The sequence below is a fragment of the Clytia hemisphaerica genome, unplaced genomic scaffold, assembly GCF_902728285.1.
Source record: "Clytia hemisphaerica strain Z4C2 unplaced genomic scaffold, Clytia hemisphaerica genome assembly, whole genome shotgun sequence".
NCBI lineage: Eukaryota > Metazoa > Cnidaria > Hydrozoa > Leptothecata > Clytiidae > Clytia > Clytia hemisphaerica.
In genome coordinates, this window is record NW_027104076.1 from 151,199 (window position 1) to 167,080 (window position 15,882).

The 15,882-nt window shown below is 34.3% G+C and overlaps 1 protein-coding gene across 2 annotated transcripts; it reads left to right on the forward strand.

The window, feature by feature from the left end:
- Positions 1–11,953: 11,953 nt before the first annotated feature.
- LOC136812556 (uncharacterized) lies at positions 11,954–14,382 on the forward strand. Of its 2 annotated transcripts, none has more exons than XM_067069081.1 (3): positions 11,954–12,121; positions 12,886–12,937; positions 13,454–14,382. In XM_067069081.1, the coding sequence occupies exons 1-3, from the start codon at positions 12,041–12,043 to the stop codon at positions 13,933–13,935; spliced, it is 615 nt and encodes a 204-aa protein (XP_066925182.1). In that variant the 5' UTR covers positions 11,954–12,040; the 3' UTR covers positions 13,936–14,382. The 2 variants fall into 2 exon arrangements, with proteins under 2 accessions (XP_066925182.1, XP_066925181.1); XM_067069080.1 differs by having other exon boundaries at positions 13,451–14,380.
- The last annotated feature ends 1,500 nt before the right edge of the window (positions 14,383–15,882 follow it).

The window sequence follows — 15,882 nt, forward strand, 5'->3', positions numbered from 1 at the left end:
TTTCATACCTTGAATCACTTAGCATAGAGAATTCAAGTCGAATTTTGCTACGCCACTCATACTTTAGAAAATAATAGCTTGCATGCTTTTGAATTTTAGGTTATTTAGGTTAACTTTCAAGAACACCTGTACAAGTTGTTTTTTAAGAACATCCAAAATTTTGGAGCCTTTGGATAATCTTAACTTTTAAAGCCTAAAAATATTCTTAATATGTTCTTATTTTCCCAATTTCGCGTTTATTTTTGTCCATTTCGAAATCGGGCGTTTTAGAGTCCGCAAACCCTTAAAATGTTCTTAGCATGTTTTGAAATTTTGGCCATCGAAGCCTTATGTTCTTATATAGATTGTTCTTATAAAAAACGTGTACTAACATAAGAATTCTGACAGCCTTTCGAGAGTGCATTAGCTCAGGCTTAGTTTTCTAAGTAATATGTTTGAACATTTCCAACAATTCAAGAATCAAATGTGGAGCAAGATCGTTGTTTGTTATTAGCCAGCTTGTACCCATCACACGCCGTTTTTATTGTCACTACATATCCAAGAGTTTACAAGAAACACGACGATCGAGAATTGGCTAGGTTGTAATTAACATCGAGGAATCTTTGATCATAATCGTTCCAAGTCTTCCAGATTTTTTTTCGTTAGAAGGGGTGATCGGGACAGACATCGATTTCGGTTACAGATTATTCAATTCGAAAATGGCCATTTTGGATGTGCGTGTTGACATATCAGATGTAACGAAAAAAGAGTATTATCAAATGATTAGTATTTGTGGCACTGCACTTCATGCTGTATCCAAAATATCAGAAGAAATTTGACAATGAATTTCCTCGATGTGTTTGGGTACGCAATTTTACACAGCAATCAAGCAATCATGCCAATGCAAAGAAAAAGTTAACAAAGTCAGAACATGGTTTGTCAAAATTCTTCAAAGAAATATATTGCAAATCTCGATTAAAAACTTTTTATGAATTACAACAGAGAAATCAGGTTTTTCTTGACAAAATCTTTTCAAATAGCATACCGCAGTGAATCTAAAAATAGACATTGATTTTTCTGTTTGACCGAAATTCAATCCCATCACCCTTCGCGTTAACTACGCCTGCATGCAAATTACACTCGACTTCAAAGAAAAAATAATGACTTTCACGACTTTTTAGTTAAGACGAAAAGGATTGTGGGATTGATTTTCGGTCAAGTGTTAAAAGTAATAATTATGACGTTTGCATAACGGTGTGCTATTTACGAACCGGTACAACCACAAGTACTTAAAAAAGGTGAATATATGAAATAAATTATAAATTGCGATCTTACCATTTTTCTTCAGATGCTAAAATGTTATCTTTTCTTGAAATTCATTTTCATATCACAGCTACACAACAACCTTTCGTGGCTGATATTAATAAGCAAGAGCTCTTTTTTCAGTTGATTAGATTAAAAATATAATTCTCAATAACCCCCTGTTTTTATCATCCTCTCAGCTATTATGTGCATATAAGTTCGAACAATGACAGGGGGTAACTAAAAATTCTTTATTAATAACAAAAGGCTCTGTTAACGAAATTTTGACGCCTTCGCAAAAGAATACAATGAATCACGAAAAAATTAGCTTGTGTGAAGAAACCAATTAGTTTAATTGAATTTTAAAATCATTCCGAAATATTTCAAAGTATCATAGGTGACAAATTTTTTTTTCTTTTCTTTCTCGAAAAACAGAAGATATGAGTTTAATCATGAGGTTTCATTTACGAAAAAAGTTGCTGAAATACTGAATGTATAAAAGTATAAGCAAAAGAAGATATGATATCAGAGCGGGTTAGAGCGCCAGCATGTTTAAAAAGTCTGCTCTCGTGGATTCAGCATTTTTAATGACAGCGAGGTAGTCAGAACTGTGTTTTTTTATCGAAGAAAACATGCTATCAATCAGAGTTCCATCTATGGAGCTTCGACTGAAGCACCGTCCCACCATCAAGAAAATAAATAATAACAAACACCAGAGATGGCAAGCCGATGACGAACAGAATGACTGCTGTAAGTTTTCTCGTCACACTGCACATATTTATCACACCTAATTTTAAAAGAATTCAGAATGCAGCGCAAACAGCGAATGCTGGACGTTTTATTTTATTTTGAGAGCTTTTTGACTGCACACAAAACTATTGAATGCTAGAAGGATGTGAAACTTTACAAGTGAAACATAACTCTTTCTTTTTTAAGGTAAATGTTGGGACTTGCGCACGTTCACAGCTGAATAGCGCTGACAAAACTGCTATAAAAGCAGCATCTGAACGAGTATTGAAGAAAATGCTGACTAATGTGAATTATTGGAAAGATTTCAATGAAGAGGTGGTCATGCAAAGGAAAGATCAATAAGTTTTTGCTATGACAAATACAAATGGTGAATACTACCAAAAGCAAATTACAGGATTTAAGAAAGTAATACACGAAGAATTCAAAGAGACTCCTGTCAGTACAACAACATATATATCACATCAGATAATACTTTGTAAATACCCTAACTATCAGCAGTAATATTGGTATTGCAGTTACATCGTCTTAATCTGAATCTTGTTAATTTAATCACTTTGAGTTTCCAATTTTTTCGGAATTCCGAGTTTTTATGATTTTTCGGAATTCCGAATTTTTATGATTTTTTCAAAATTTCTAATCTTTTGATTTTTCGGAATTCCGAATTTTTACTATTTTTTCGGAATTCCGAATGCTTCTGACTTTTCGAAATTCTGAATATTTCCAATTTTTCGGAATTCCGAATTTTTCTAATCATAATGTTTCCTAAACTTTTGAATTTTCGGAATTCCGAATTTTTCACCTCTAAGAATTTCATTTTATCTTACTTTCAAATTTTGGTAGATTTCACTCCTTAATATCTTTGAGTTATGGTGAAAAATTTTGATCATATTATAGAAAGTCTAAAATTTTAGTACTTTCTTCAACATAATTCTTTATTTGTGAATTATTAGTAAAGCTTTATCTTTTTTATCTATTTAAATCAGAAAAGAATTACACCAAATAGCACAGTGTTCACTCTTTCTAAAAAGTTAACGAATCTTCAATCCGCTACTTTTTTTATTAGAATTATGACTTAAAAAAAGTATGAGAATCAGATTTGCATATTTCTATGAGAAAGTACCTTCATTTTTAATGTCTATTCAGGTTAAATTTCTTAAGACAATTATTCAAGCTGAACATCCGTCAAAAGTATAACTTAAATCCGAGTCTTAATTCAACGTTCTTAGGCTGATCTTCTTCGATTTTCAGAAGCAGTAAATAAATAGGAGTCGATTAGACTTCCTTTATTCTGTGCCGAAGGGAGTGGTCAGAAGTATCTACTAGGGGGGGTGGAGGATTCTAGGGGGGGTTCCAAAATTTTTTCGAGGGTTTAGGGGGGGGTTTCAAAATTTTTTGAGGGTTTAGGGGGGGGGTTCCAAATCTTTCGGGCAAACTCAAGAGAAAATGTAGGAAGTCTAATTTCATAGTTTTACGTTTCAAGATTCAAAAATGTTTCGGCCTGACGGCCGACAACTCAGAATTTATTTTATTTGATATATGTACATGTCATACTAACATTATTTGGGCATCATCGCCTTGCCCTTTTGGTTTGTAGCATTGAGCTAAATGAGGGAAGTAGATTAGTGGCTTTCACAGCTCATCAGAGTGGTTTGAAAAAGTACTTTTTAGAAAGAAATTTGTCAAAACAAAGTGTCTTTTAGCTAAAATGGTGGTGAAAAACATCGACATTTTCTCCCGTCGGCGCAAACCATGGTTGTGCCTCCTTAGTCTCTACTAATATCTTATAAATTATATACACAGAGCTTTGACAGACCCTGGAAAACCTGAAAATATAGGTTTATAGGGAAATTTCAAACTCAGCAGAATAGCTTGTATTTTAGGGTCTCGAGTACCTGATCTTCAAAATTTTCTCCCTTCGGGGCCAACCATGGTGGCCCCTCAGGATATTTTGAGTAATTGAGTAATGCCTCTGTAATGTAGGGAGATTATGTATCAGGGAAAATAAGCCGTAATTTTCTCCCAAAACACTGGGAAACTCAGAGAAAATAACTCGTTGATTCTTATTTTAACCCTGGACTATTCCTATAGGAGATCTACCATTTTGATTGACGTTTACACCACGGGTTTTTTTCTTTTGTTTACTTCAGAGAAATTCCGTCGTAACCATGAAAATCGACGGAAAAAATCCCGTGGTATAAACGTCAATCAAAATGGTAGATCTCCTAAAGGACTATACTCAACTTTTCAGGGCTAAACTATCTCCCTTACCTAATTTTGACATAAAAAACTGTCATACAAACAAATAATACTCTTTGTACCGCATCTGTATGAATTCTTTTTTTGCGTAAAAATTTTTCTAGTGGGGGGGGGGGTGCGAAAAAATATTGGGCCTTATGAGGGGGGGTTCGAAATTTTTTTCCAGGCTAGGGGAGGGGGTGCGAAAGTATTTTGGGATTTTTCAAAATATCCTCCACTCCCCCCTAGTAGATACTTTCTGACCACTCCCTAACTTGGTGAAATTTTGTTCAGCCAATCAGGGAAAAAGTTTTAGATACTATTTTTAGTAGAAAACCAACAGTGGTCTCGGTGAAAACATGAAAACATTTTTCTAACCTTTGCTCCCAGGATTTTTTTGTACGTTTTAGGTTCATGGGCGCCAAATATTTGATGGTTCAATTTGAAATTGCTTTTTATTTCAAACCGATGAACGTTTTTAGTAGATACGACAAATATTTAGATAAGAATATTTCATTGTATAGAATTAATTGTAAATACATTCATTTTTATGAGATCAATTGTTGTTTTTTAATTGTAAATACCTAGTATTTGCTCTCATTAATTCATTTTCATATATAAGAAATTACAAATCGACCTTAGGCGACTTGAGACGAAAGAAAGAAAGCCTGAAAATCTTGCTTTAATTCGTTCCTGCTTAGCTGTTTGGGAGAGAGAGAAATATCGCGCCCAGTGGAAAATTATACTTTAATTTCCCCCAGCTGAAAATAATGATAATCAAATCCTCACTGCAAAATATTGTGCTATTTCTTCCATCCCTACTGAATTCCCTTGCTCGAAAACAACGAAATTCAATCACCACCCATAAAAAATATAGTACGCTTAATTTGGCACTCTCCCATTTTTTTTCTCCCATGACTTTTTTGCTAGCAAGTTTTTAAGCGAACGGTAATTCTTTTTCACCCTTTTTCTGTATTGATCTTTCAATTTTTCAATTCTTGGCCGTATAATTTTCTACGGAAAGACCCCGGTTTTTGCCAGTAGTGGCAAATTTTATTCCTGGGGGCACTCATATGATCTGGCCTACGTCATGTGCCGCGCTTAAGGGTGGGGCTTTTCAGCATCCCAAAAGGCACTGTAAGGTTGTGTTTCTGTAATTGCACTGCAATGGTCCAATTTTAAAACAAATGCCCCCCCCCCCCTCATATGATCTGGCCTACGTCATGTGCCGCGCTTAAGGGTGGCATGAATCATGAATTAAGGTGGTAGTTACCTGAGAAATGGGAAAAGTCATTTTTTTACCTTTTTAGTCATAACTTTTGAAATATCAAAGATATATTGATGAAACTTTCCACAAATGTAACACAACTATTAACAATGTCAAAAATGAAAAAAAAAATCTAAAAATAGCAAAGACGGGGGTAATATTGGCCAGGCAGCTTGGTAAAATCCGTGTATTTTCATTATGTAAACAAAAGTACTTACACATAGTTGTCACAGGAAAAAATTTTCGATTTCCAAGGTTGGAAATTTCAAGTTTTCTTAGTTGGAAAAAAGATAAAATCCAATGGAAAATCCAACCTGAAAATGTGGGACATTCTCCAAGGTTGGAAATTTTGCATTTTCCATGGCTTGGAATTTTCGTAAATCCAGGTTGAAAAAAGCCAAAATCCAAATTTAACAAGGTTGGAATTTTCGTAAATCCAGGTTGAAAAAAGCCAAAATCCAAATTTAACAAGGTTGGAATTTTTTAAAATTCAGTTGGAAAAAAGCCAAAATCAAAGCTTAAACAAGGTTGGAATTTTCGAAAATCAAGGTTGAAAAAGCCAAAATCCAAATTTAACAAGGGTGGAATATTTTTAAATTCAGTTGGAAAAAAGCCAAAATCCAAGCTTAAACAAGGTTGGAATTTTCGAAAATCGAGGTTGGGAAAAGCCAAAATCCTAATTTAACAAGGTTGGAATTTTCGTAAATCCAGGTTGAAAAAAGCCAAAATCCAAATTTAACAAGGTTGGAATTTTTTAAAATTCAGTTGGAAAAAAGCCAAAATCAAAGCTTAAACAAGGTTGGAATTTTCGAAAATCAAGGTTGAAAAAGCCAAAATCCAAATTTAACAAGGTTGGAATATTTTTAAATTCAGTTGGAAAAAAGCCAAAATCCAAGCTTAAACAAGGTTGGAATTTTCGAAAATCGAGGTTGAAAAAAGCCAAAATCCAAATTTAACAAGGTTGGAATTTTCGTAAATCCAGGTTGAAAAAAGCCAAAATCAAAATTTAACAAGGTTGGAATTTTTTAAAATTCAGTTGGAAAAAAGCCAAAATCCAAGCTTAAACAAGGTTGGAATTTTCGAAAATCGAGGTTGGAAAAAGCCAAAATCCAAATTTTCCATGGCTTGGAATTTTCAAAAATCCAGGTTGAAAAAAGCCAAAATCCAATTTATTTAACAAGGTTGGAATTTTTTAAAATTCAGTTGGAAAAAAGCCAAAATTCAAATTTAACAAGGTTGGAATTTTCAAAAATCCAGGTGGAAAAAAGCCAAAATCCAAACCAAACAAGGTTGGAATTTTCGAAAATCCAGGTGGAAAAAAGCCAAAATGCAAGGTTGGAATTTTTGTAAATTCAGTTAGAAAAAAGCCAAAATCCAAGCTAAACAAGGTTGGAAATTTTGAAAATTCAGGTTGAAAAAGCCAAAATCCAAAAAGTGATGGCAGAGATGTGGAAAAGAGATCTTAAACAAGGTTTTTGTTTTTGTGAACAGTCACTCGCTAGCCTAGGCTCGATGGCTCCCGGTCAATCTCTCGTTATTGTTCGCACAGATACGTGGTTGATCTTAGATCACTCACACAGCTCAGCAGGGTACTATTTGAAACTATGACACAAGTACCCTATGTGCTTCACTGTGCGAACTCACTGCGATTGACCGAGGCCGCTCCGAAGAGACGCCTCACCTGACGGAAACTTACAGCTTGACTGCTCACATTATAGCCTAATATCTAGGTTAGCTATACATCAAAACAGTTTTGAGCGAAAAATCGCTTGTGGTTTTCCCAAGGACATGCGCAGAAAATGGTTAGAAAAACGTAATTTTCACATGGATTTTTAACGTTTTCCAAACTGTTTGGAGAAACACAAATTTCCAACCCAAAAAGTCTAGTTTTCCAATCGAAAGAGTTTCAATTTCACAAAAATTTAACTTCCACATGGATTTTTAACGTTTTCCAAACTGTTTGGAGAAACACAAATTTCCAACCCAAAAAGTCTAGTTTTCCAAGGAAGGGTCTCAATCTTAGAAAAATGTAATTTCCACATGGATTTTTAACGTTTTCCAAACTGTTTGGGAGAAACACAAATTTCCGACCCAAAAAGTCTAGTTTTTTAACTTGAGGTATCAAATTTACTAAAATATGTATTTTCACATCGATTTTTGATCTTTTTTTCAATTCTCAAACTGTTTGGAAAATAAAATTTTCCCACCCAAAAAGTCATGTTTTCCAACCAGCCTTGGAAAATTGTCATTTCTACATGGTTTTTTTTTCACTTGATTTTTCAAGGGCATTGGTTTATTCTACAAAACCTATGAGTAATTTACGTTTTCCAAATCAGCTAAAGGTAATCGCTCAAATTTCCAACCTTCAATTATAAAACCAAAATTTTCAACCCAAAAATATTGAATTTCCAACCTTGGAAATCGAAAATTTTTTCCTGTGTGTGACGTCGAAAAAGTCAAAACGGTAGAGAACATCGTAAATTCCTTGTCAATTAAGTATTATAAAAACGAATCAATCGTAACCGGCATAGCAGGTTTTGTTTTCCCAGAGGAGAACTAAAAACGGCACATCCCACATTTAATGCGTGAGTGACTTTTTAAGCTAAATATTACACATTTCTTTACATAATGCACATAATTCTGTAACTTTTTTGTTACATTGTTTTAGTTGATTTTCAGTTCATTTACTCCCAAGGTAATTACTTAATTACACTTTTTTTTTTATAAGAACCAGTAAATTTTTGTTGAGGCTCGGCTGTTCTCATTCTTTTGGCACTTCGAGCCTCAAATTGTTCTTATCCTGTTCTTATTTTTAGGGCAAATTTGGGGGTATTTTTGGGTTTGAACCCTAATTTCATTAATTTGGCCCTTATTTTACCTAAAACTCAGCAACTCCAGGCTCAGGATTGTTCTTAAATTGTTCTTATTTTTTGGCATTTTTGAGCCTCATTGTTCTTATAAAATTGTTCTTATAAAAAAAAAGTGTATTAACGACTTTCAAATCAACAATCACTGTTTGTTACAATTCATTGCACACATCGTCTTTTAGACGATTCCAATTTCAGACAACTTGAGCTCCACCGCAGATGATTGAAAAAGTCAATTCTTCAGGTGCTTCAACTTCACAAACTTCGCCAATCCTGGTGGTGATGAGATTTATATGAGAGTAATCGTCACGAAAAGCGCGAATAACTTATCGAAAAATGGAGATTCCCTAGATTGGCGAAGGCATCTTAAATCTTGGTTAAAGAAAATCTCTTTGATCTTTAATTTTTTTCTTTTGTTAATTGCTTGCGTCATCAATGATTTGAGAGGTATGTCTCATAATGAAAACACACGGATTTTACCAAGCTGCCAGGGGGTAACGTTCTATATCTTTCTTTCGACAGGCTTTTCTAGAGTTCTAGATCATTTCAATTAAAGATTTTTGGCACGCAGCTTTTTAATGAGAAAACAAAGAAAACTAATGAAAAATTTTTTTGAAATTTTTTCCAGGGGGTCTGGAACCTATAATATCTAGATTTTTTGAGTTTGAAGGAGTGGAACATTTTTCATGAAAATTTTTCATTAGTTTTCTGGCAAATGGTGAAAGAAACCTTCCCTGAAAATTTCATAAAGCTAGCACTTTCCAATCCTGAGAAATATCCGTCAAGGCGTTAATAAACCCCCGGAAATGCATTTCCGGGAAAAGGGCAAAAAAGTAAAGAAAACGTAATATCTTATGACAAAATGTATTTTTTAACCTACAAGCTTTTTTTTTATAAGAATGGTGTTTTTTCATTCCATCATAGATATTCTTAACTTTTTGGCGAAAATCATCCAAAAATATTCTAACGGTATTCTTAGGTTAAGATCGAGATTGGCAATCTACAGGTTAAAATGTATCAAAAATGGCATTCTTATAGCTTCAGTTGCTAAATTCCATGATGGTGATATTCTTACCATATTCTTAATTTTTTGGCCATTTTCATCATGAACATTCTTATAAAGTGTATTCTTATAAAAAAAAAAGCGTGTAGTTTTTTCAGCCTTTAACTGTAGTTGTAAAACAATCCATAATTTATATCACATAACCAGTGTAACCATCAAAAACGTCCAAAATCCTTGCATTTTGTCCTATTTCGTGTTGCGCCAAACTAACAAAAATCATGTAATTGGCTTGCGCAAAGTCCATTTTAACTCTTTATTCACCAAATCTTTTGGGTATATTTCATTTCGGTTCACTCAATAAAATATTATCATGCATTTTAATCAAATGGAGTCAGTTTCTGACTATCAATTAGAGTTTTTTATGTTGTCGGTCAAGGTGCGAGGTCTGCGCGACCGGTTGCTCATACCAGATTTCAACCCTCGCGAAGCCATATAAGTACACCATTTATTGTATTGTGGACGTCTAATTGATGGTACAATGGGAATTGCTTCCATTTTGTTTACACTTTTGCTCGCTTGTCATGGAACTAAAACCCATATTTTGAAACAACCCGTAAACCAAAGTAGATAAGGAAATGTGACACTCGGAAAGGGCGTTAAATAAGCTTTCTTTTGGCGTGCTACTTTGCTACGCTGGGACAGGTATTGAGCGGTTAAGGCCATAGTAACCGATTGAAATTTGGTTGCTAGGGGGATTTTGGACTACTATGGTACACAAAAATACTTCCTGTGACCCAAATACTTGAGGTACGGGTTTGAAATTTTCAAGGCACTCTCAGGAATGGTTGTAGATTCGAAAACACCGAAAAAACAGAAATTGATAATTTTTTCGGTAACTTTTCAAATCTAGTTACCTAGTAGTTACCTGACCACCTTAAGATTATCTTATATAATTTTTTCTTGGAAAATACAAACAAGAAATTGTAATGATCAATTTTCCTAGAAAAATACAAGAAGCGTGTTTTATCTAATTTCCTTGGAAAATACAGGAAACTGTTTTAACCAACGTGCCATTCAATATACAAGAAAATATTGTTGTTCATTTTCCTTGAAAAATACACGAAATCATTTTCATATTTCTCATAATTAAGAAATTATTTTCTAGGTATAAGTAATTTTTCGATAATGACAGAGGAGAGAGTGAGCATGAGCGAGACTCGGATGATGCTGGGACGACTAGTTTAAAATAAATGGCTTCACGTATCTAGCCGCTTCGGGGTTTTTGAAATCGATGATACAACTTTTTGAATGAAGGAAATAAGGCGTTTCATTTCATCCATTCAGAGTGATCTTTTTATGGCTCTTTTTCGCAGTGAGTCTTTGTTGGTGTATTATATGTGTGGGAGGCAGCGGGGAGGCAGCATGACTGAATTTAAAAACTGAACTGGCGCAAAATAACACTTTGGGCGCCTCTCACGTCTTTTCCAGTTTTCCATAATTTGTTTCAGTATATTATCAAATTCAATATCAGCGCCCTTTAAAAATACTTAGTTGGCATACTCTACAAACTTTTCTAGGGCCAGAGCGCTACTTTACTTTAATTCCCAAGTGAATTGATTGATGACAGATATCAATCTTTTTCAACCTCCTTCTCGAAGTGAAATCTGCACAAATTTTCGCATTTTCCCCCTTTAAATTAAATAGAAGATGACATGTACCATATGCATGAATCCTATGTAATAGGCTAATAAAGTTATGTGTTTTTGTATACAAGGACACCTAAAACCGAGGGATAAAATTACTCGAAAAAATCACATACACCTTCCTAAAATATCACATGAAAATAAATCACAAAAATTACAAGGAAAATCAGAAAATCAAAAATACTCCTTTTTTCGAGAAATTTACCCCTCGCCTAAAAGAGCCGATTGGCAGAGTTTTCACATTATGACGATCCAACTATTTAAAAATATTAGTTGTTAGTTGAGTAATGAATATGTCTCAGTATCCCTGACTGATTGTAAACAATACCTTTATGTGTAACAGCGACCGAAATACCGATAAGCAAGGTTTTGACAACTCAATGAAGGTGTGAATTTTCTTTCAACCGATTCATACTTAAGAAATAAACCCGTAATAAATATGTCTCTGTTATCCTAATTTACCGCAAACAATATCTTTCTGAAGTTATAAAGTTATAAACGCCGACAGATAGAGTTTCAAAAGTTATAAACGCCAATGGGCTTCCCATTTTAAAAAGGTCAATGGAGAGGGAAACTTTTTAACCAGAAATTGATTCATACAATTTATAATCGAATGTGGACTCAACCGTCAAACTTATATTTAAAAAAAAGCCATAGCCCTCTGTATAGGTAAATTATGTTATTTATGAGATTTTATTTGGGTGGCGTAATTTTTCATGCAGAATATGAAAGAGGTTGATATCTGTCACTTGTTTTGAATTTTTTAAATTTGTTTACGCATTTACCGTACTCAAAATTTATAAATAAAATCATGATTTGAAAACTGCGGTAAAATGAAAGACTGATTTGAACACAACAAATCCGTTTTTGCACAACATGAAGTCCCGGTAAGTTTCCAGTTCAATACTTTCATAAAAAGGCTGATGTTGGAAGGATGGTCCATTTTTGTGACGAACTTTTTCTTGGATTGGTTTTAGTTGCATTTCTTCTCGAAAGCTCATGCTGCATAAATAATGTAGGTACAGTACTAAATTGAGTGGAATCACCTTACTTGTCTATTTCAAAGGATTCGGTTCAATTTAAAAGGGGGATGCACAAATTTGTACACCCCTGTCTCTGTAGGTGTTGAGCATCCAGGATGGGACTTCTAAATTTCACTGGGGCGGAAGATATTCTTAAAAATATTGAGAAGACGTTGAAAGAAATTGGCATTTTGTTATTGTTAACATTGACTTAGGAATTGAAGAACTCCTTTTCATCAGTGGCGTGGTGGCAGGGGGGCCAGGGGGGCCAGGCCCCCCCCCCCAGCGGAGCCCTTTTTAGAAGGGGCGCCCAAAAATAAGCGACGGCAAGAAGGATTTTTCAGGCGCCCATATCGAAAGATTGACAAATGAAAAAACAAAAATGGCGCCCCTCATCACCTCAAAAACTCAAAATTTTCTGGCTCGCTTCGCTCGCACACTCCCTTTTTTGTGTTCATAATGAGCGTATAGAGAGGAGCGCCAAAAACAAAAAATCTTTAAAAAGGGCGCCATATTTGCCTTGGCCACCCCGGAGAAATTTTCCCACCACGCCACTGCTTTCATTATTGTTGGCTTCGTTAAACTTAAAATCTCCTTCCTGTATGCTATAGTATGGGAAATATCGTGTACGGAAAACGAATCCGGTGTAATACACTAATTAACTCAACACGAGCAGGGAATCGAAATTCGACCCCTGTTGCTGCGAGGTCTTTTTCGGATTTCGTACTCTATTTTGTATACTAATTTCTTTCTACAGGAAGTACCAGCGAACAATCATGGCATTGAACCTCTTGCTATTATAGACGATGGTGAGATAACAACTTTTGAGTTTGAAGCCCGGAAAGCGCTAGAAATTCTTGAATGGGAAATGAAGCCACATAATTCCTATCTGACACGTGTGACCTGGACCTGCATAGTTTCCAGAAAAATGGATTTGAAAGATATGCCGAGTGAAAAAAAAGTTGTCCCTCATCATTATAAATGCAGCGTAAATTTTAAGGATTCACTTTTTCTTCCTTGAGAAAGGTTAAAGATTCTAATCTAGCCTTTTGGGCTTCAAACTTAATAAGTGCAACTCAACTAATCCCCAAGGATTTGCCACTTTACTGTTCTTTCTCACATTTTAGATTTTTTGAAGATATTTACTACTCTAAGCTCGAAGGAAAAAAAATCTCTTCTGATTCGATATTGTTATTGTACCTTGTAGTGCTTTCGTTCTAAAACTAACAAAATTACCAAGGACTGAATTTTCCTAATTTTTCCTTCCTGTGAGCCAGCCTGGGAATCACAAGGTCCTCAAAAATATCTTTATCCTTCAACAGTAGGTGAGGACATACAGAGAAACGAATTGAAAGCTGTTATCCCAGTATTATCAGCTGAGTGGAGTGTTCAATTCAAATTCAATCTCCATGGCAACCATACTGGACACAACTATTGGTGTAATATCTTACAGCTAAAGCAGAATGGTCCACTTTATCACAAATATGGAGCACGAACGCCTTACGTGACATTTGACAGCATCGAAAAGAAGATTTTGATCGATTCTGCTGTAAACAACAATTGGATGTATCGGAGATATATTCATCGACAAATTCATTTCAACACAGAATACAATGTGGAGATTCACCAACGTTACAAAAGTGGAGGTGTTTACAAATATTCCATCTTTCTCGATGGAGAAGAAGTCCACTCAACCGATAATACACAAGCTCAACAATTTTATGACGTCAAAGTTTTTGTCTCGAATCAAGATGGTTATCCTTGCCTCGGATCCGTTTCAGATTTGAAAATAACCAATTATTTGTAATTTATGAATCCCCTTTTTTGGAAGCTTTACATTTTGTACAAACGGGCAATAAATGACTTAAAACGAGGAAATGGCAAAAGCAAGGGACAGTGTGAGTATACATTTAATATTTAAAGTCAACGAAATTAAAAGCTTCTAAAAAATAAAATTAATGGAAATTATTGGAACATTTTCTAATTTGAAATATTTTTGATTAATTTATATTTATTATAGTATTTACAAAGTATTACTTTATAAATTCGATGCTAAAAATGTTTATGATGTTTATTCAAAAGTAATTTAACTTGTAATTAAATTTGTAGTTTAAATTTTAAATTGTTTAAATCACTCATCCCGCCTGTGGTTATGGCAACAAGAATGCCCGCCCTGTGAAAGGCGCTACTTCTGATTTGACTCTGTGTGATATTGGATATACTCTGAAAACACAAACAAGATGGCGTTATTTAAGTTAGGGAATTGTTCAACCGCATTCTTGCCCTACATACAGGTTGTCCTGTCTTAGAGCACTACTACACAGTAGAACATTTTTGTATATATATGTATTTTCTCTTTTTAACGCAACACGGTAATCACCAGCGGATACCCCTTAAAACTACATACCTCTTAAGACCTACAAAGTTCCAATTTGGGCCCTCTTAGCCACCAAATTTATTTTAATATTGTATAATTCACTTTTTTACAACCTCTTATAAATGTACTTTCATAAAAATACCTAATTTCGAGAATTTAAACTATCGCAAAGTGTCGTAGAGTTACAGTTTCAGTAAATTGTGAGCAAGGGGTCAATGTTTGTAGGTTTTAAGGTGTAGTAGTGTAGGTTTTAAGGTGTAATTTGATTTTAGCGTACAGTTTTGAAAATATTGAGGTACCAATGATCTAATTGTAGCATTAGTAACTTTGCAGTGAATTACTGTTCAAAATTTGAGACCAACAGGACTATTTTATAAAAAGTTATTCAAGAAAACCATTTTGTAGGCTAAAATTGCATTCTATCACGAAGCAACAAAAATTTTCTTAACAGCTTTTACACAAAACCATACCCAGGGTAGAAATTCATGGGTAGCCTAGACTCACCAGAAAACGTTTCAGTCCTCACTGTTTTCTCTATCAGGATATATTTTTTGTTGTAGGTTTTAAGAGGTATCCACTGGTACCCCAATAAAACAAAATTAAACACAATCAACTTTGGCGGGCATTTAATTTTGCTGATGCAGTGAAAAATAAATAAGTTTAATTTGGCCATCGAGGGCTATTTTTGGCAAAATATTGCTATGGGATAAGAAAAATAATTGTTTTTAAGCTCGAAAAAGCACAAATTTGGAAAATTACATGAAATGTGTTGAGTTTGGTGGAATTTAAGGTAAATTTTTAAGGCTAATTTTCTTTCTGCAAAATCTTTTTTGCAATGCATTCACATCATTGAGACATCATTGAGTTATATATTTTTTGAGGATGTATTGATTGACTTTAGGTAATCAATTTTGGGCAGGTCGATAAACATTAATTGACTACCATTTCTTATAAAGGAGACTGACTCACTTGATACATTTTTTAATTGATGACCAATCAATTCGTTCCAATTTCCAATAGCAGGTAATGAAGCTTATTTGAAAATCTTGAGTATTTGATCATTAAAAAGGACTTCTATGATTGTGGTGTAAAAAAGAAAAAAACGGAAAGGGGATCCAAAATTAGTGCCACAAGCCCACCTTAACTTTTGGAGCCACCCTCCCCCCCCCCCAAATGGCAACTGAGAGGGTGGAGCTGTTTCCCTCTTTAGTTCTTATAAATAATTATATAAAGTTTTTGTCTTTATAAATTGTTTTTGAATTATTTTTTATTCACTATTTAGATATTTGATAGGTAAATGAAGCAAATTTTATCCCTGCAGTCAATTCTCTCCTATTCGAACCTCTACTATTCGAATCTTTCTTCAATTCCAACTAC